The 21,425-nt window shown below is 43.1% G+C and overlaps 1 protein-coding gene across 1 annotated transcript in view; it reads left to right on the plus strand.

Moving 5' to 3' along the window:
• The first annotated feature begins 16,058 nt into the window (after nucleotides 1-16,058).
• Nucleotides 16,059-21,425, plus strand: part of LOC139219884 (SH3 and multiple ankyrin repeat domains protein 2-like) — a 134,754-nt gene continuing 129,387 nt past the window's right edge. Inside the window, exon 1 of the mRNA XM_070852268.1 lies at nucleotides 16,059-16,283. Within this exon, the coding sequence (XP_070708369.1) occupies nucleotides 16,080-16,283 (204 nt within the window). The 5' untranslated portion in view covers nucleotides 16,059-16,079. The remainder of the gene's footprint in view (nucleotides 16,284-21,425) is intronic.

The following is a 21,425-nucleotide window of genomic DNA, read 5'->3' on the forward strand; positions in this document are numbered from 1 at the left end:
AAGACTTTGCTTGAGTTTGGTCTGAACACATCTTTAGTCCTGTTCTTTCCTTGTTCCAGATAAAAAAGAACCAACCAGAGTGAAGCACTGATGGAGAGTCCATGCTTGGACCATTTAGAACGTCTAATTAGCCGTTATTAACAGACTAGATGTGCTTTTATTTCTGCAGACGTATGAACAGCACACATTTGGTTTCTCATGTGTTCCCAGTGAGGTTTAAACTCTGCAGGCAGCCTTTCAGATCACACACATCTCCTGCTTTCTATGAGATGGCTTCATGCTTAGCCTTACACTCACCATAGGAGTGATTCACTGCAGCAGTTATGAGCTTTTCTGAAGAGGTTAAGTTGTGAACCTGAATAAAAAAAGCTTTCAGAGAGCCTAAAGAAAATCTAGTCAATAACCTAAAGGCTCATTCAGAGTCACTGCAGCTGCTAAGTCATTTTACAGTTGCTCAGTTTGGGTGAAAGCACTTCCATGTAACGCCGGCCCTCCGTTCTTAAGCTGCCACACTTATTCACTGTGAAATGGAGAGTGTACTAATTTCTTTTCTCTCTCCTCTTTTCTTCACAAACATGCCCATGGACATGCACACAGACAGTTTTCTTTTTAAAGGCAGTGGACCATCTGTGTCCTTGTCTGCTTTGTTCTTCTCCACTTTGCGTAGATGGAGGAAGAGGAAGAGGAAGAGGCTTACCTGAACGTTCACTCATCTGAGAGTCACACTAACTGACAGTTCAGCGTTCCTCCAGTTGTCGTTTTTAAGGTGTTGTTGGACCACAGCAGGGGGGGGGGTCTCCATATCTAACGTTGACCACCACTCACTCTCAGTCCCTCCATCATCTCACATACCAGATCCTTTACCTTACACGAAAACTCTCAAACTTTCCCCTCTTGTCTCACTGTATCCTCGTCACCTCGGTTCCTCTCTGGCCCTGACTGCTCTCCTTAGAGGTGTCGTGGTCGTTTCTCTCTACTGAAGACAGACAACTTCTCTCATTTAAGGTGTTTTAAGGTTTGTAAGAATGAAACAGAAGCATGAACTCAGTCTGTTCTCAATCAGCGAGCTGTTCCTCTGTAGCCAACAGAGACCCAGGCTCTGTGTGAGGCATCGATTAGTACATCCAGATATTGTGGATAGACTTGTGATTAGTTTAGACTAAGTGGGGGCAGACCATGGTTTAGACTTGGCTCTCCCTTGTTGGTGGTCCCGGCCTCTTGGCATCACGGTATGTTCCTCCCTACTCTAGCCTCATGGATGATCACCCTTCAGTGCAGCCTGTCCCTGTTGTGTCTGTCTTGTCTGTCCTCTATGATAGTAACATCCAGAAGGAGCGTCTCTGGTCCTCGGAGCTCCCTTATATGGAGCTGTTAGCTGTTAGAGTGGTGGATGGAAGCTGTGTGCCCTCTTGCCAGACTTCTCTCTGCTCTCATGTGTCAAACCCTTCAGAACCTGGGCTCAGTGCTGGTATCCTGTCTTTAACATTATGAAGCTGGCCAACTCTATAGCAATACATTTAAGCAGTGTGTGTCTGTCCCTGTAAACACAAAGCAGTGAATAAGGTACAAAATACGGCACTATGAGTAATGACACTGTATTCTTCACTAAGACTATCTTCTCCTTGGAGGGCTTAATGATGCTGAGGACTCTGTGCAGGTGAAAGAGGACAAAAGCTGCCACTTGGCTTGGAGGAATAGTTGTGCTGTATGTCCACACGTAGCAGCTCAGCTTCCTCTAATGCCAAGATGAGCAACCAACATGTATAAAGGAAGTAATATGAAGCTCTGACGCCAAATGAGTGCACTCTTCTCTTAAAAAAACAAAGTTTACGCTCTTATAATTATTTAATGTGGCTCAAATTGGAATGAATCCACAGAAAAATCAACAATAACAACATTGATAATGGAGTATTTGCTGCTTTTCTCTTTAAATCGTGGAATATCTTTGATTTTTGGACAAAACAACCAACCAGAAGCTTTTCTAAATAAAAGATGAATCATTTAACCTCAAAGAGACTTAACAAATCCATCAATAATTAAATATTTAACGGCCACCGTGGTGAATCGCATAAACTTTCCTGCTGTTGTTGATCATCTCAGACTGAGTGTGTTTAAACCAGGCAGACTCACGAAGCTGCACAGACACACTGGACTTTGACCTGAATACACAGAACTGGAGAAAAGTAATATCTGCATCACTTTCCTGTTGTAAATGTCAAACTGGTGCAAGTATCCACCGCCAGAAATGTTCCTCTCACCTGAATTATTTAAGTGGAGACCCGAGAAACACTCAGTGTGACAGTGTAGGACTCAAACCACTCGGATTATTCTCCAGAAACTATTTGGAGTCATCGTCATTCATTTTCTGCACTTTGAAGAACTCCTGATAACCAGTTTTCCTTCCTGACTGTCGGTCATGTGGACGTACCAACTGTAGTTTCAGCCAACAAATCAAAAACACTTGTTGTTGCTCTCTTAAACCTAACCTTAAATGTGCTTTCTAATTTGTATTTTCTCATTTAATTGTGTGTGGTTGTGTGTTATTATCAGCCTCCATCAGCAAACTGTCAGGTACTGATAAGTTCCACTTGAAAAACTCTTAACTATCCCTTTAAGTTTAGGCAAAGATCTTGTTCATGGTTACAAAAGAAGAACTAAAGACAGATGCTGTCACGCTTCCTCTCAAACATATAACTAAAGTCCCAAATATGAATAAATTAGTGACGCTTCATAATTGCTCTGGTGCACTAATTGTTGTGTATCATTGTCATAATTGACAGGAGCACAATCAGAACTTTTAACTACAGCGGAGATGATCAGTAAATGAATCTCTTCTGTTAATGGATAGAATATTTTGGTCCTCAACAGATCGACCATCTAAAGCAGACATGTCAAACTCAAGGATACGGCCCGCAAGATCATTTCATGTGACTGTTAAGAACGGCCCGTCGGTAAACAGCACTCCCACCTCTCATACTACAAATCCCACAATGCACTGAACAGCTGCCGCGCTAGTGCAGCTCTTCCCGCAGGTATAATGACACACCGATCAGCTGATCAATGCATCAGCGCTTTTTATAGTGACACTTCAGCTAGCCCCCCCCAAAAATAAATGGCTAAAGGAAAAGTGGAAGCAGAGTGGGAGAGTTTTACCTGTTGATGTTGTTGTCGATACCGGAGGTGAACCTGTGAGTCCTGTCTGTGGAGCTGATGTGGCCGTAATTAAAGAATAGAAATATAAGACGACACTATATTTAGTGCATTGAGGAAAAGTTGTTGAAGTTTGTCTGTTTAAATCCATATTTCTGAATCAAATATATATTATTGTATTATATACTATAATAAAACAGTCACTTTCACTAAACTTTTAGACCCGTTTGGCCCGCGCCTGAGGCTGTGTTTTAAATTTTGGCCCCTTCTTTGATTGAGTTTGACCCCCCTGATATAAAGTCTGTCCTGGTAAGAACAGAGAAAAGCCTCCCAGAGGTCACTTTAACAGAAGGACTTTAAACAGTGGGAGCTGCTGTGTGACGGTGTGAGGAGGGTGAGCTCTGTACGTAAAGACCAGCCTCAGATGATCTGTGTGTGTGTGTGTGTGTGTGTGTGTGTGTGTGTTACTTCTGCGTTGATTAAAGCAGCAGGTGGTAGATTAGCAGAAATGATGCGCTGATTAATTTGTGTGTGTCTTTCTGTTTGGCAGTAAAGAGCTCAGACTCTGTTTCTTTTGTTTGCAGGGCAGGAAACTTTAACAAGGTTCTTCTTCTGTCAAGTGTGTGTGTGTGTGTGTGTGTCTTTGGTACTTGCATACCTCAGTTTGTGAGTTCGTTAACCACAAACGATGCTCATAAACACTTTAAAGGGATCCAGTGGATCTGTGGGAAGAAGATGAGACCACAGTAATTATCTCTAATTCATATCAATGATTCCCTCTGAGTTTGAGTGAAGCCACAATCAGCCATCATTTCCTTCACTGACACTCTTGATGTCGGGTCATGAGAGACGACTAATGAAGCTTTTAATAACAGCCGTATTCACTGCTATTGTTCCGCCTCCCAGTTTGACACGTGAGGTCAACATGCTGGATGTCTGGTGATCAGTCGTCACACTAATTAAAGAGTCCTTATTAAAGATGAGATTCTTTTTCCTCCCTGGATTTTATGTCTCAGGGGCTTGTGGTTGTGAGAGGGGGGGGGGGCGCGGATACTCAAAAGGCTGTTTGATCGCCACGGATGTTTGGATGTGTGGTAGGATGATAACAGATGAAGGCTGATGATGGTAACAGTGGAAGTATGACATCCACCCCCCCCCAGCTGTGAGAGGATGGTGATGATGTCTCCACTGTAGTAACCCAACACAGACTAATAATCCCCCAATAATATGAAATAATCTCCAAGATATTTTACTGTAAACGTTTCTGTTGGGGAAACAGAAAGAGGAACGTTTCAGCCTCTTTCAGCCTCGACAAACCCACAGTGAGCTGCAGAGTGTAGTGGAGCAGTCAGCTGCTAAAGAGCCACATGCTTCATCAGGAGCCTCGCTGAAAGGAAATGTCCAACTGTGTGCTCTTCCCAGTCGAGTGCCACACAAACACAAAACACATCTCTTTCACACTTTTACCTTTTACAAAACGTGTCAGAGAGCTCCAGCCTCCTCCAGAATACAGCTAAAGGGAGGAATAATGAAGCAGCCTTGAGGAAATTACTCCCGACGAGACCAAACTGAGGTCAAGCCGTACTTCACTGTTCGTCCTCTGACAGGTTTGATTAACAACATTAACGCTTGGCTTCGTCAGACATTCAGTTGTTTTCTGTTTGTTGTGAAGTGAAATCATTTTCTGTTTAATCACGTGGAGCACGGGGAAAGGAAAAAGGCACCCATTAATTCTCCTGAAAGACTCAAACAGTCCTTTCTGGCACAGCTTCCTTTGAATCCCAGGTAAACACCACATGGGGCCTTTGCAGGGGCCCAGAGGGGGCTCTTAAACCCACCCTCCACTGTTTTAAAGTGCTCGTTAAAGCTCCCTTTGACTCCAGCTCAGGTCTCACATCACCTAAGAAACGGCTGAACAATGCTCCGCCCTGCATCGACCAGGGAAACCATCTTTAAAAGGTTTCCAGCTGGAGATAGTTGGGCTGCACATGCTGCTGTTAGGAGCTTTAACCCCTTCCCCTGGTGTGAGGGTTAAAAACACTGCAGGACGGACCTTTAGACAAAATGACACCACAACCTTTCATGATGGGGGGGGGCATGAATGCAGCCTTTGCCTTTGTTGTCGTTGCCTTAGTGATGGAAATTATAATTTTTGAAAAAATACTTAACAAACATAAAGAGACGTAAAGACACCAGATTCTTGAATACAATACTTGTAATATAAAATATAGTAAATATCCGATGAAGTATTTGATGTTTATTGAATTCTTAATCTAATTCTCTTTCCTGATTTGTTCTTTCTCTGTTTACTTCTCAGAATATGACAAACTCACAGAGATATTGGATATTTTCTCCAATATTTTACTAAGCTATGCTCTCTAGTTTTACAGTAGACGTACAATAGATGATTTAACATGATTGCCTCTAACAAACATCCCATAGTGAGTGGTGTCTTTCCCTCTTGTGTTTCTGATCATTCACAAATCTCCTAATGTTGATGTGACTGATCTGTGCGTGAAACAGATAAAACGTCGACCTAGAAATATAAGGTAGGTTGTTAACTGGGCTCTGTTTTTACATGTAAAACTTCTGGAAGTGGTCCAGTGGATCGCCCCCGCCGACAGCTGAACAGGCTGTCATGGCTGCAGTGTAATCCCTCGGGGCAACTGCACCCAATCAACATACGTCCACTAAAAGTGCTCGTTTCAGCCACTGACAGGCTCAGAGTGTTATTCCAAGTGTGTGACAGCATTATGGAAAGGATCCCTACAGAGAGAGACCTGGAAGATCCTTTTTTTTGGAATCAGAAATAGCCGTTTGTCGCTTGTTTCAACGCCACCAGACTCCATTGACAAAAACAGTAATTTAACAGAGGAGTTTTCTGGTCTGCTGCTCTCTCTGTCAGGTAGTTTGTTTGTGTTATTGTGTGACTTTGGTGTTTTAAAGGGTTGTTCCTAAACCAGCGTACTATTTATGTAGCACACAGACACACAAACAAACTAATTGATCAAGGCAGCTGTAGACGACAACCCCTGTGTTCTGTAAGGTAGAATTACTGTTTTTGTCAGTGTAGTCAGGTGGGTTTGAATATCGCAATACAACATCTGCTTCCGCCTGCACAAAAAGGATCTTCCAGGTCTCTCTCTGTAGGGATCCTTTCCATAAAGCTGTCACACACTTAGAATAACACTCTGAGCCTGTCAGTGGCTGAAACAAGCACTTTTTTAGCAGACATATATTAATTGGGCACAGTTGCATTTAAGGATTATGTTCTCAGCTGCTGGTGGAGGCTACTGGACCAGCCCCGATCATTTTTATACCTGATATAATGTAAAAATATAATGTAAAAATACAGCCCAGGTTTAAAAGCATTGTGTTTGAGCTCCTGAGCTGTAATATACAGGATATGAGATATTCTACCTGTACGGATGATGTACTGTACGCACATGAACACCGGAGCTGTTATGTTTTCCCATCTGTTAGACAGACAGACTGACAGATCTGGGTCAGACAAGTGTGTATTTTAATTCTCTGTTGTCGTGCTAAGCAGATGGACCAGATATTATTGGCTGGAGAGAGAAATTCATCATTTCCACAAGGTTTTCATCATTATACCCCAAGTATAGTAGGAGAAAAGAGACCGATCAATCATGTGCCCCAAAGGCTGTTTGTCACCGGTGACATCCGTCATTGATCCAGCGCTCCAAACACACACACACACACACACACACACGTACACAAACAACATCAATCAAACTCAAACGGGCTTCACAGTCTGTCATTTCAGTGGTACAAAGAACTCCACTGAATGAACGAGCTCATCGCTTGTCTGTCATCTTCAGCCGTTCACTGCTTTCATTGACCTTCACAGACGGTCTTCTCCTCCTCTTCCCACTCACTCCACACACAGAATACTCCGACTTTTGCACATCGTGTCAATAACACAGAAACCCATGTTCACACGTGTCAATATGTGGACATGTGGAAAAACGACAGTAATGTACATCATGAAAAATAGATTCCACACACATGAGCGTATGCTGTTTGTGTATATTTAGTAAATCTGTCATGTTCTTCTATCTGTTTCTTTAATGTTACTTATATTTTATATGTTTGCACATCTGACAGCTGCACATTCATGCAGAGTAAGTGCACATTTCACATTAGAGTTAACCTTTCAGATACTGTTATCTCTGCAGAAAGCTGGATGTTACGGTCAGCGGACTGGAGTGGCTCTGTGTGTCTCATTCTGGTTCCTCCAGTGACCATCCGGCAGGTTTTTAACTCGTTTACAGACGCAGCGAAGGTATAAGTTAACGTATGTGGGCAGTAGCTTGACTATAACTGACCCTGGTGCTGTACGTATTTTCCCTCTGTGACACAGACTCCAGGTAAACACAGTACAGCAACATCAGAGCAGATAAAATGATGTGATTTAAGTTGAAACAAACATGGAATATGCTCATTTTAACAAAGAGAGATGCACCAGTGCAAAGAAAGATGTTTGTTCTGTTATCTTATGGTGCAGAAACACAAATGTACATTCCTGAAATTCAGATAGTTTACAGCTTCAGTGAGTGACAGATAGTGTTTTGGGTACATATGTAGAAATATATCATTAAAACTATGCTAGCATCTTAGCAGTCGTTGGGCCAATTCTAGTTATGATTGTCGTTCTGATTTGTTGCTGACTGTCACAGTCACAGTTGGGATAAAACATCATGCAGTCAGTGGAGTTTAATGGTTCTGATGTCTTGTGTACTGATCACGTTGCCGCCCGTCGTTCTCAGTAAGATGACGGTTGATTTTTTTATAGCTGGAATCTGAAGCTGGAGAAATAACTTTCAGTTCTTCAGGCTTCAGATCAAAGCTGCAACTCTCCTGAAGCTCTAACGAAGAGTCTCCATGCAGAGTCCATGTTGCACATATCTCCATCAAACGTGTCATTCTGATTGATTTCAATCAATTTTTCATGACACTAGAAAGACCCCTCAGCAGGGTGGCTGGGCTCCTCACCCTTAGAGACCCTTAGAGGAGCTCAGCCATCCGAGAGGAGCTCGGAGTAGAGCCGCTGCTCCTCCACATCGAGAGGAGCCAGCTGAGGTGGCTCGGGCATCTGTTTCGGATGGACGCCTCCCTGGGGAGGTGTTCCGGGCATGTCCCACCGGAAGGAGGCCCCGGGGAAGACCCAGGACACGCTGGAGGGACTTCGTCTCTCGGCTGGCCTGGGAACGCCTCGGGGTCCCACCGGACGAGCTGGAGGAGGTGACTGGGGCCGGGGGGGTCTGGGCATCTCTGCTGCCCCCGCGACCCGACTCCGGATAAGCGGCTGAAGATGGATGGGTGTATAGAAAGGCCCACTGTTTGATTGACGTCTGTTTGTGTTTGCCTGGTGACACACCTGCAGTCATACCTGCTCCTCACTGTTCTCTTCTCAGACTGCCAGGATTAAGAAAGTGGGTGAAAACTGTTGTAATTTGAATGTATTCTTTGTATGTTTCAGTAATAATCTGGTTGGCCTGAATGCAGCTTTAGTGCTGGCTGAGTTAAGAAGTTGAGGATTAACACTTATTGAAGTTACAGTCCACCAAAAGCTCCACCTCACGGCATTAATGGATGAACGGGTGAAAAGTGTGTTCGAGTCCAACTCTGTCTCGTGCAATTAAGTTGCAGTTATGGGATTCAAAGCTAAATTACCTTTTTTAGTGCGACTGCTGGCCTGAAGTGGCGCTAACAGCCCGAGCAGATGTCGTAAGGCTATTTAAATGTCAGGAGTTTGGTCCATGTGTGAAAGGAATGATAAAAGACCTGAGCCAGTGAAGGTGTGATCCTGTAATGACTCCTCAGAGGCTCAGTCTGTCAGATTTGTTCCCAGTCTGCTCAGTTCCTGCCTCTCCTCTGAATCAGTGTCACCGCTAACCTTTCCCTGCAGCCTCATTTACATTGTGTGTTTGGTTTAAATCACCGGTTATCTGCCGCCGCTGTTAACGTGACAGCGGTTGTCGTTACAGTAATTTATTGAACCTAGGTGAGTCCTACGCATACTAGGAATTCATCCTGACACCAAAGTGCTCTCAGATGGGTGGCTTTTAATGAGTCTGCTTAACGGAGGGCCGCCTGTCTCCTCTCTGTGTGAGGTAGAGTTTGCGAGGAGGCAAACGCACATGAATAGGAAAACATCTCTGAGTCAACGAGCTGCGAGGGGAGAAGAATCAGAAGCACGCACACAGCTCCCTTTGTGTTGATGCTTCCTCGTTCACAGGATTGAAGCAGACGTCTGCAAACTGTCTGGTTAGAATGAGCCGGTCTTCTGCTCTGTAGTAAAACCACCGTCGGAGCTGATCCCCGTGGCCCCTCCAGGACACAGCAGAACAGATTCTTCCGTCAAGTTACAAAGACTGAAACCAAACTTCTCAGTAGTTTAGTTGTTTTCTCTGATAACCTGAAGTTCATCCAGATCCAACCAAGTCTTTGTTGGAGAAACGAGATGCAGGCTGTGTCATAATAACTAGCTAATCATGAACTTAATGCTTCTGCAACCTCCCCTAGAAATGAGCTAAAAACTAAAGCTAGGTGTGTTGGCACATGTCCCAAAGTCTTTACTCGATACTCAGGACGGACAGAACTACATGCAGGAAATGTCTTTAGTCTTTTGTCAGTTTGGTCGAATGTGTGGAAACAACCATGACTGGCAGTCGGCTGCCTTCAAGTGAAAAACTAATACTGAAATCAATAAAAACAATCTGAAACAGGAAATAGGAAACAGCTTACAAACCTGATTTTGTCAGTTGAAAAAAAATCCTTCCAAATAGAAAATTGCTCACCTGAAGAAGATGCCTACAAAAACAATTGAATAGTTCAAACTTGTGATCATTTTTAAACTGAAGAATGAAAAAACAACAGCTGATGTCATTAAATCCAGGAGTCCAGCTGAGGTTGGCGTGGCTCACCACCAGACAGCTACAAGTGGATGTTAAATAAATAGATAAATAGATGAAAAGATTTTTCTTAATGGCTGAACTGAGATGTGGATCCCACAGAGCCATTAAAGTCCTGCTGATTGCTGCTTTAATGTAATTGAATGCAGCATTTTGAGTGTATTTATGATGCACTGATGCTGTACAGGTGTCCAACATACTGCTAACCTATCTCAGCCACATTTACACTCTCTCTCTTTCTTTCTTTTCTTTCTTTGTCACTCACTCATTCCACTTGCTCGACTCATGCAAATTCAAGGCAAATGACTGTGTTCATTACTGAACTCTGCATACTCTCTTAGGTGCCTGAAGGATTAGAAAGTCTCTGAGAAAGTCTTTTCATCTTTTCAATTACACCACTGAATGAAGGTGCTGGAAGAAAAATGGACTTGTTACAGAGTGTGTGTGTGTGTGTGTGTGTGTGTGTGTGTGTGTGTGTGTGTTAAAGTAGAAAAGACAACAAAAGAAGCAGTGACACTCCCTCCCGTCCTCCCTCTGTCCATCACACACACAATCCTCACACACACGTAGCTTCACAGAAGCAGCCGGAGAAAATGAAGGTACTTACAGGAAGCAGCGAGTGCATCTCAGCCCCGGAGAGGTTTCTCTTGATGTGGCCGTGTTGTACGTCAGAAAACCTGGTAAATGTCACAGCGTCCTGCAGCAGAATCCGGTTAATGAGGCCGATTTGTACAAGCCGCTGGAATGGTGCAATCTCCTGAAAGCTGTCAGTCAGTAGGCGATATGAATGTCATCAGAGCCAAAGTCGGCCTGAGCTTTGAGATTGCATCAGAGCTTTCAGAGCAGCTTTCGCCTGACATCTGTAATGGTGCTAACACTTGGTCACTACACAAAACTAATCTCAGAGCCACTTAGTGTTTGCCGAGAGCTCAGGTAGCAGCGCTCGCTCCGTTAATTTAACTTGTGTTTCCGGTTATCAGATGTAACAGTCACGGCTGATTAAAAAACATTTATTCCAACACTATTAAGCTTTGACCGTGACATAAACGATCCCCGTTTATGGTTCTCCGTGCAGTAACACGTCTTCAGGCATGTCTTCTTAGTGTTGTCGCTGAAAATGAATTGGCCATGAATGAATTAGCATGCTAATCAGATGATAATTATCACTTTGTGTGACAAGAAGGAATTATTTGCGTCTTTGATTGGCTTTTTTTTTTTTTTGTTTTGTTGCTTGTTTTGCCCCTGGTAGGACGCAGCATTAAGACTCATGATGGAGTTGGAGCAGTGGAGGTTCAGCTCGTGTGAGAAGAGTGTGTCTCATTAATATACCTCCCCTGACAATCCCTCTGCAGTGTGTGTGTGTGTGTGTGTGTGGTGTTTATGTTGTTGACATACAGTTTTATGGAAGAGTGTGTGTGTTTGGTTTGTGTTTATGACGCAGTGACGTCAGCGGCTGTTCCACTAAAATCCTGCCAACCAAAAGAAAAAGAAGTTTCCTGAATACAAGTTCCTGTCCTGCATTTATCTACGGTTTGTCAATATCCACTTTAACGATGAGCAGGACTGGACCTGGGTGTAAATAGCAGCAGATGCTATTTGCAGTGTGACTATTTAAACCCAGGTGTATGTTGGAAAGGATGTACTTTGTGTTTAATGTACCCTGCCTCCCTTTATAGTAGTATTTGACTTATTGTTTTACCCAAACCATGACACCTTTTCCTTAAACTAACCAAGTAGTTTTGTTGCCTAAATCTAACCAAACTGCTACTGAAAATTGGGGATAATAAAAGAACACTAAAGTGTCTAAAGATAAAGAGATGCTCTCCTGAGTCCTGCATGGATAGTTGTTCCACCTTTAAATAATAACGGTTACTGGAGTGCGTACTTATAACTTTTTATTCTGTATTGTAATGTTTTCGCCCCCTGACAGGACAACAAGTCCACTTAGTTTCTTTTTTTTCTGATAAAGCAAAGAGAAAAACACAGTCAGTCTTGGATCTGCTGATCTCTTTTTGGTTTTCTCCACTTTTATGAGCAAACATCTGCCGATGCAGATGTGACCCCCAGTGGTTCCACAGGGACCAAGAGAGTGATGGCTGTTCTGTATCTAATCAGAAGAGTCTCCCAGTTTAACTTTGATTCACATCGGCCTTTTTAATCTGAACCAGGACCTTCAGCTCGTGAAGATCAGGAGGCTTCAGCTGATCACTTCATGTGTCGGACACAGTTAATGAACATTGAACGTGTTTTATGCTGCTCCTCTCATCTTCAGGCCGTAGCTGTAGGTCTTTTGGTAACATTTTAGTCTTTAGTTACTCGTAAAAGTTGATGGATTCAATGCTGGATCTACTGCATCCCTAATAATAATCTATTATGACGTGTTCATCAACATCAAACCCCACCAATGAAAAGGTTTGGAAACCCACAGCAAAATACAGACAAACAACGAGCTGCTGCGCTTTAGTTGGTTTTTATTTCCATGTGGGATTACAGCAACTACATATCAGACATAAACACACATAATAAGACATCTTTCTGTATATAAAACCAAAGATCAGTTAAAACATACTGTATTTATTTATCCTTTCAAATAACATATATGGTCGTCTGCAACACTGAGCCTTATGTGTGTTGTCATTCCAGTAACAGCTCATAGAAAATGCTAATTAAGTCCATCTAAGCACTTGTCTATTAGTTAATTTGAGTATCGAATGTATTTTCTTAAGCACGTATATGCACACACACACACACACACACACACACACACACACACACACCATGTGACACTCTCTAGTACCTAGAGTGCGTTTATAATTAACCACATGCTGATTGGAAAAGCTTTGAAGGAAATTATACAAATTACAGTATGACGTCCCGCGCAGGAAGCCTGCAGAAAGCTCTAATAAAGCAGAACTGATTTAATGTGAAAATAGGCAATTTCCTAAATATCATATTATACCAAGTCACACATCCTGTTTCCATCTTTTCTCACGTATTTTTAATCCTCTTCTCACACATTTCTAGAATTGTCCCACTCAAGGAAAATACAGTGAAATTGGTTTTTATTGTCAGAGTAAATCCAAAGAACAGAAAGTCATCAGCGGAAAGAAAAGCTTTCCATCACACATCCTGCGGAGAGCTGATAGAAACGGAGACCTTTATCTTTTGTTATCGGCAAACATTTTCATCAGCGGCGTCCAGGTATCTGGGGCAATGTCATGACACAATGACAAGCATCCCTGCTAATGGACACACACACACACACACACACACACACACACACACACACACACACACACACACACACAGCTCAGCCAGGCCCATTTCAAGCAGCCCTGCAAGCTGAAATGTCTCATCTGTTCTCTGCTGTGATTGAAGAGCTTCTCCTCGATCAAACCAAACACTTCAGTATTGTGTTGCTGAAAAAAAGAAGAATGTTTCGGTTCGTCTCGATCGGCGCTGATCAAGAGATTTAAATGTATGAAACAAAAAAACAGCGATGGTCAAGTGTCAAACCATGATTCTGTTATTAAGAAGCATGATCAAGAAAGAGTAATGTGGCTGCACACTTATTGATCACTTAACTGTCTGTATGTTGGCTTTGAGTTTGTGTTGCAGTGAGATTTTACTTTAAAACATTTGAAAATTAAAAGATAACTTGGGGGATTTATAAACCTAGGCCTCTTTTTTACATATTCTGGTGTCTGAGTGACTGGTAGGTAGTAAAAGTGTTGGAACTGGTCCAGTAGATCACAGTAGGTCCACTAAAAGAGCTTGTTTGATCCACTGACAGGCTCAGAGTGTTATTCTAAGTGTGTGACAGCATCATGGAAAGGATCCCTACAGAGAGAGACCTGGAAGATCCTTTTGGTTTAACCACAAACAGCACACACACCAGACTACATTCACTAAAACAGGGATTTAACCTCACAGAGCATGGGAGTCATGGCAACATCACTTTGTGTTTGTTTGTGTTACTGTGTGTTACAGAAATATTGTTTTGGATCCAAACTAACCTTTTAAGACACCAAAGTCACACAACAATACAAACAAACTCACAAATCAATGCAGCAGTAGACCAGCAACTGCCATGTAAAATTTGTGGTTTTGTCAATGGAGTCTGGTGGCTTTGAAGAGAGCAACATAATGGTTTTTCTCTGGTTAAACAAAAAGTAGATTACCTCAGACTCAGGCTCAGAGTGTTATTCTAAGTGTGTGACAGCATCATGGAAAGGATCCCTACAGAGAGAGACCTGGAAGATCCTTTTGGTTTAACCACAAACAGCACACACACCAGACTACATTCACTAAAACAGGGATTTTAGAGAACAGGACACAGGAGCTGCTGGTCTGCTGCTGCCTTGATTGGTCACACAAATACTGTGTTGGAGCCACACTAACCCTTTAAAACATCAAATTCACATAATAACACAAACAAACTACTGATCGAGGCTAAATGACTGTTTGGGAGTAGCGTGTAGTTGTTGTGAAGAATATCCTTTAGTATTCATATATAATACTTCCTCTCTTTTCTCTGTTCTCTTTTCTAAACCTGTGGCCACACAGAGCCGAGGCCGACGGCGTCACAGGTCAGGGTGCTTCTGGATGTCAGTTGTCAGGTGCCATTAATTTGTTCCTTGACCTCAACCTCCTCACCCGACAGTGTCAGTAAGGCGTGAGTGGAAGATGGTTGTATACAGCTTTCACTCACTGCTTCACACCGTCCTCGGAGCGATCACATCCCTCTTAGACGGAGCTCCTTCAATCATTACATGTCTAAGAAATCATTTTTTCCCGTCAGTTAGGCCTCAGTTCTTGGTGGACTAAAACACTACACTGCCGTGAGCTTCTGCTGAGAAGTAGAAGCCTGTTGTTTCTTCTCTCCTTCTTTTATATTCACTTGTACCTTTTTTGATTTTTAATTAAAGAACCAGATACTATCTGACACAGCTGCTCATATTTACAGACAACTTGCTGCAGCGCTGTTAGTTGCTGTGCTGCTATTTTCTGTTTCTGTCCAAACAATGCCGCAGTAAAGAAGCTTAAGATCGTCCGAACATCCTCTAACCTTAGATTATTATTATTATTAGATCTTCAGGTTATTTTAAATCTCTTAATTCCACCCATGCCGCTCAGGAGAGCGTGGCCACAAGCAGTGACTGATGAGTTGTTACGTATTTCATTTGCTGATCCATAAATCACGGTGACGCCTCGGCTTAATAGAGTACAGTCACCGCTTCAGGAGTCGGGCCCTTGGTCGTTCGGTAGGAGTGCTCGACGCCAAAGGTTTTCTTTTGAACATTTATTAGAACAAAGTTCAGTTTGCTAAATACGTTATAACAGGGGTCCATCTTTCTAAATCAATGTCCATCCGGAGTCGCAGGCTTGCAGTTATATTGTCCATGCAGTTATAGTGTCCATGCACCCATTGGTCCGAGGTAGGTGGGTGGGGTTTGAGCCAGTTTACTGTGGATCATCACCATCAGAGCTCTAACCCCCTTGAAGGTGCAGTGCCCAGAGGTCAATCGACCTGTCCAAGTGTAAAATCTCACCTATTTCCCTCTTCACCTCCCCCCCGAAAACTTTTACAATTTAGAGCAAGCCCAGAAAATGTGAGAAAAGTCCCCTATAAGACCACAACCTCCCCATCACAGAGGGGAAGACTCCTTTTCATACTTAGCTATTGCAATAGGTGTTTTAAGATATCTCATTCTTAATTTCTCCAGGTCGGACTACTTAAACATTTATGCCAGGACATCCAGGAGTCATCTGCAATCATGGTATTAGCCTCCAATTCCCATTTACCTTTTATATCCAACGTGTCAAGTGATGTGTCCATGCAGCCAAAGGTTTTTGTGAAGCTGCAGTCACATTAATTCCTCGTGGGGAATCTGTGAGCACAGAGTGGATGAGGATATTTGAATTGGTATGTGTCTGACCTTTTCGTCCCTGTGTCCCCCCCCCCAGTTGAATCCGCCAGGCCTGCTGACTATGCCCCGGAGCCCCACCTCCAGCGAGGATGAGATGGCCCAGAGCTTTTCCGACTACTCCGACGACTGTGCCTCCGACAGCTCCCGTGAAGAGACCATCTACGAGACCATAAGGGCCACGGCCGAGCCATCGCAGAGCCGCATGGACGACATCCACACAAACTCGCTGGTCGTCCGTGTCCTCATCCCCGACCTGCAGCAGACGGTGAGGGATGGGGCCGTGTGTGTGTGTGTGTGTGTGTGTGTGTGTGTGTGTTCATGAAATATGAACTAGATTTGGTCTGTCATTATTGACATCTGAGTATTGATGATCCAACCTTGTTGCTGAGATCCTCAGGAGAATGACTGATGGTGTACGTGACACCCTGCGGCCTTATTCACAGCCCCAGAGGTGCTCTGGAAGCTGGCGCACACTAACCTGAAGCCCAAACACGGTGCTGTTGGTGCAGCTGTGGGTTATCATATGGGTTTCAGCATGAATTCAATAGACAGGTATATTTAAAAGAATGCCCATGAAGTGGAACGTGAGTGCAAACAGACAGATGCTGTCCCAGATGTTAATGGCACACATGTGGCCCCCCATGCGCTCTCTGCTCGACCCACCTTCAGCAAGCTCGCATCAAGTGCTTATTTTTAACTGGCCTGGCATGCACGCTTTAGTGTGTCCTTACTTAGACTTACAGAGCTTTTGATTCTGTTAATAACCTCTCAGAGATTCATGAGACACGAGCACAGAAAAGATGCTCTTAAAGACTCAGTTTCTCTGGTATTATTACCAGTATTATAATTTATGTTGTAACTTTGGCTCAACGACATGCAGAAGACTCAGCTGATTGACCTGCAGGCCTCTGTAGCACCACCATACTGCATTTATAAAGCTGTGACACGTTTTACCTTCATTACTAAATGGAAACTCTTGTAATTTGCATATTGAACTATATATATACACACTCCTCACTAAAAGTCAGGGATGTTCAGCTTTCAGGTGAAGTTTCAGGATGAACCTAAAATACATTCTAACCTTTCCAGGTGAACTTAATGTGACCTTCTCTAAACCTTTGAATGCACATGTCCAACTGTTCAGTGTCTCAGTACTTTCTGCACCAGCTGCTGTTCTCTAACAAGAAGCTTAACAGCAACATTCACAACAGGTTTGATCCATGAATCCACCAATACATTTCCTGCTTCAGTCAGAATTGGTATTTAAACAGTCCTCCTCATCCTGCTGTTCACATTCTGACATCATGAGACCAAGACGACACCTAACAGTTGATCAGCAGCACCTCAACACTGGAGGCTTCAAACAGGAAGTCCTCAGACGGAGGTGTTCACTGAGCTTAGAGGGTCACAGAGTGTCATCAGGAGGTTGGAACAGTGATACAGAGACTGGAAGAGTCACAGAAAGGAGAGGAGTGGACGTCCTTTGGCCACGTCCCAATTTATTGAGACACTGAACATGTTTTGTTGTGGTTTACCTACCACTGTTGGTAGATTTTCTTTAAATAAACTGTTTAAGATGAATAAAATCACCAGTGCATGCTTCTACTTAAATGTCCTACTTTCATGATATAATATCACTGTAGCATTCACTGTTTACATTTTCCATATATTTCACCTGAAAGCTGAATATCCCTAACTTTAGTGAGTAGTGTACACATATATATATATATATATATACACACTGTAGCAAGATTGACCTTTTTAAACAAACGTGTGCTTTCAGAGAAAGCGTACATATTAATTATCTTCCTCCATTAGACGCCACCTGTGGTTTTGACGTTGGCTTGTTACAGAAATCTTTCACTCATTTCCGTTTTAATCTAAAAACCTTTGACTTAAATGAGCTCCGACCAACAGGATTCACTTCGTGTCTTTTCTCCCACTAACACACGGTGGTGTGTGGATGCTGAGTGGGCGTCAGGTAGGGGGTTGATATATACTGTGCGGAGGTGAGAGTGAGCCTTCAACGGTGGGGGTTTGTATTAATGCGAGTCCCTATTCAGGAATATGTCTGATTATACATAACTGAGGGGTAGATACAGGATTTTCTCGACCCTGCAAATGAATGAGGACAGGAACAATTACTTGTGTGGGCGCAGCGTGGCTCAATACTGAATAATATGAGGTGGGGACCACTCTATTGATCGGTAAAATAGATCAAGATCGGCTCTCAGAACACTACAGCTGGCTGTGTGGGGTAATGTGTTGGTGCAGATTATAATAGATGATAGGATGCTTAACATCTGGAAGCCCAGAGGAGACAGTAAATGACCGATGAAGCGTGTTATAATTGTCTGCCCGTGTCTATTAATATGTAGATGAATAACAGGAAGTAAATGGTGCTTAATGAATGAATGTGAGCCTGAAAAACGAGGATTTCTTCTTTGTTTGCCTTCAGACTATGAAATACAGAATATAACTGCAGGAATCTTTGCATTTAAGGCAAAAGTTTGACATTTTCTGGCAAGAAAGTATTAATTATATGCTCATAAGCTCAAAGATTGGAACAAGGGGGGACAACTAGCCTGCCTCTGAACAATGATCTGCCTACCAGCACCTCTAAATAACACGCAATACCCCAGGTGTTCATCCTCCTGAGACCCAGAAGCAAAAAGGGTTTAATATTTTTATGCATTGGTGTGTATGTACAGTATGTATGTAAGAAAATATCTGACTTTTTTCCTCAAAAATGTTATTTATTCAGTTTAGATATCGTGTCCCAAGTTTTGGTGCCTAAACCTAACCAAACTGTGACTGACAGCTGAAAAAAAAAGAGAACGATGAGTCTAGAAATAAAAGTTTGACAAATAGTTTTCCTCAGGATTTGAACCCCAGACTTCTGGCTTTGTTTGATCCATTTATCCGTCCTATCACACACGGGCGTAAATAGCTTTTATAAATATCCTCCTACATAATGTAACGATCCTACAGGATTATGTTTGTACCACTTTTAATTATTTCTGATCCTCCCGGACAAAGAAGCTAAAACCGAAATGATTCATTTATATTAGATATCTCAATCCTGCCCTTTAGTTTTGGTTAGCACCGCGGCTTTAACGGTGGATCCATTTGTGGATATGGTACATGTTTTATTAATTCTAACAGTGGGAATTATGAATGTTTAATTTACATAGACAGCACCAAGCATTCATTAGCTGCACACTGCTGTTATAATGAAGCCCCAGGTGTGCTACATGTACAATATGGTGCATTGTTCCCCTGAAGTAAACGCATCTCCTGTCGGCGGTATATATGCTGCAGCCTCAGCGATGACACGTACTGCAGCTGCTGATGGATATTGCTTTAATGTCATTCCCAGGGAAGGTTTGGATACAAAGGTTTATCATCAAAGGCCAGCGGTGCCTACCGGTAGCTCCCCGTGGATGAGCAGCTGGGGGTGCTGCCAGGGTCTGTACGGTAGTTTCATCTTGGGCTAACTCGGCTCGCTGCTAAAGCTCTCCGTTTGATGTGTGTGTCCTTGGGGACTGAGAATGGTTCCAGATAGCTTTACGCTGGATGTCCGTGACAGTACAGTGAGTTAGAGCGCTTCCTCATCATGTGGTGGCAGAAGGGCAGAAGAAAGAGAGGGAATGCTGGTGATGCTTTCTTGGCAGAGCTCTGCCTTCAGCAGCCACCTGATGCCCCTCGTTCCTCCTCCGTTCAGACCCTCCATCCCATTTTGTCCGCTTGCTTCTCTATTTGGATGCTCCTTTACTTCACACGTCTTTTCATTTGTGTTGCAAAATGTTATCCCACTGAGGCTAAAGCCACAAATGTAACATGCAGCTATTAGCAGCTGCCTCCGAGCACTTTGAAACCACTTTGCAAAAGCACCTTTGTAACTTCCTGAATGGGATTTCTTAAGGAATAAAGCAACGTGTACCATGAATTACTCATGTTGTGAGGACAAAAATATGTTTACACCATCTCTACTGCCATCAACTTTCAGGGTAAGAGTTTGTGTGTGTGTGTGTGTGTGTGTGTGTGTGTGTGTGGGGGGGGGGGGGCTGGATCATCAAGGTACAGTGTTGACCCAGAGATGAACTCATGATCTTTTCATGTAATTAGTTCAGCGGTTATAACTCTGTGTGTGTGTGTGTGTGTGTGTGTGTTGTGCACATGTGCACTAAGCTCTCTCACATGTACGCTCTAATGCCTCTGATTTCACATTCATCACCGAGCACTCAGTGGTGCCACTTGATCACATGATTGAGTCACACAGTCCACTTGGAAATCAAACTCAGTTGAATAATTCAAAGGCCCAGAGACGGAGCACATGCATGTGGGGCTCCGGCTCTGATGTACACAGCACCGCATGGTACAGAAGAATCAGCTTTTGCACTCAGAGCATTTAATGTATTCAGAGGAGATCTTAGTGGTCGTGTTACCTTCTTTTATATGATATGATGTTAAACTAATATCTGTGTTCTCAATACCTGGAAAAACAATTTACATTTGATAGAGTGGTTGGACATTATACAGTTAGTTGTTGAGAGTTAGATGAGAAGATATATATATATATATATATATATATATATATACAACTCTTACATCTGTGTCCTAAGTAGGAAGTGGAGCTGGAGCCAAATCCACCATGAAACACCTGTAAAGCTCACGAATGAACGCAGTAAATAAAATCTGTTTTATCCCAATAGACATTAAGTTCTAACTATTTCTTGGCGTAAAGAAGCCAGAAATAGTAACTCCACATTAAACCACAACCTGTTTTTGCACATGTTTACCTACAGATGAAATAAATGATGTACAAAGGTTTGATTATAGTGAGCTCCAGTCGTTATGCTAAGCTAAGCTAAGCTAATCACCTCCTGGCTGCAGGCCATATGCACTGAAGTACACCTTTTAATTTAGTTTCTGATCATATTTTTGCACTGGGCCTTGAGACTAGAACTGGTGCCAGCTGTTCTCATGGTCCGCTCTCCCACACAGGCCAACGCCACAAATACATCAGGAGCCACGAGGATGTTACCGACAGAGCCGGCAGAGAAAAAGACAGATGTAGGGAGTGGCAGCGTCCTCGCTCTCGCTTTATTCCACACTTCCTTCAAAGTGTCCTCCTCAAACAGGCTTTTCTTCTCTCTTCATCTCCCCTCTCGTTTCCTGCCAGTACGCAGCTCTTCCATCCAGATGGAGACGCCGTCTTTTCAGAGCTCATTTCCCCTAATGATTTGCAGACTTGAGGTTCGGCGAGCGAGTTAGCTTTCCAAAGATTTGTTGAACTCTTGGGCCACGATTTGAGGGTTTGAAGACACTGGACAGCTGCTACTGTTTCTAAGGATGATCAGAAGCTTCCTGTAGAAGCTCTACGATCAGTTTGAGGTCTCACCTT

Source organism: Pempheris klunzingeri, chromosome 1 (genome assembly GCF_042242105.1).
Source record: "Pempheris klunzingeri isolate RE-2024b chromosome 1, fPemKlu1.hap1, whole genome shotgun sequence".
Taxonomy (NCBI): Eukaryota; Metazoa; Chordata; class Actinopteri; order Acropomatiformes; family Pempheridae; genus Pempheris; species Pempheris klunzingeri.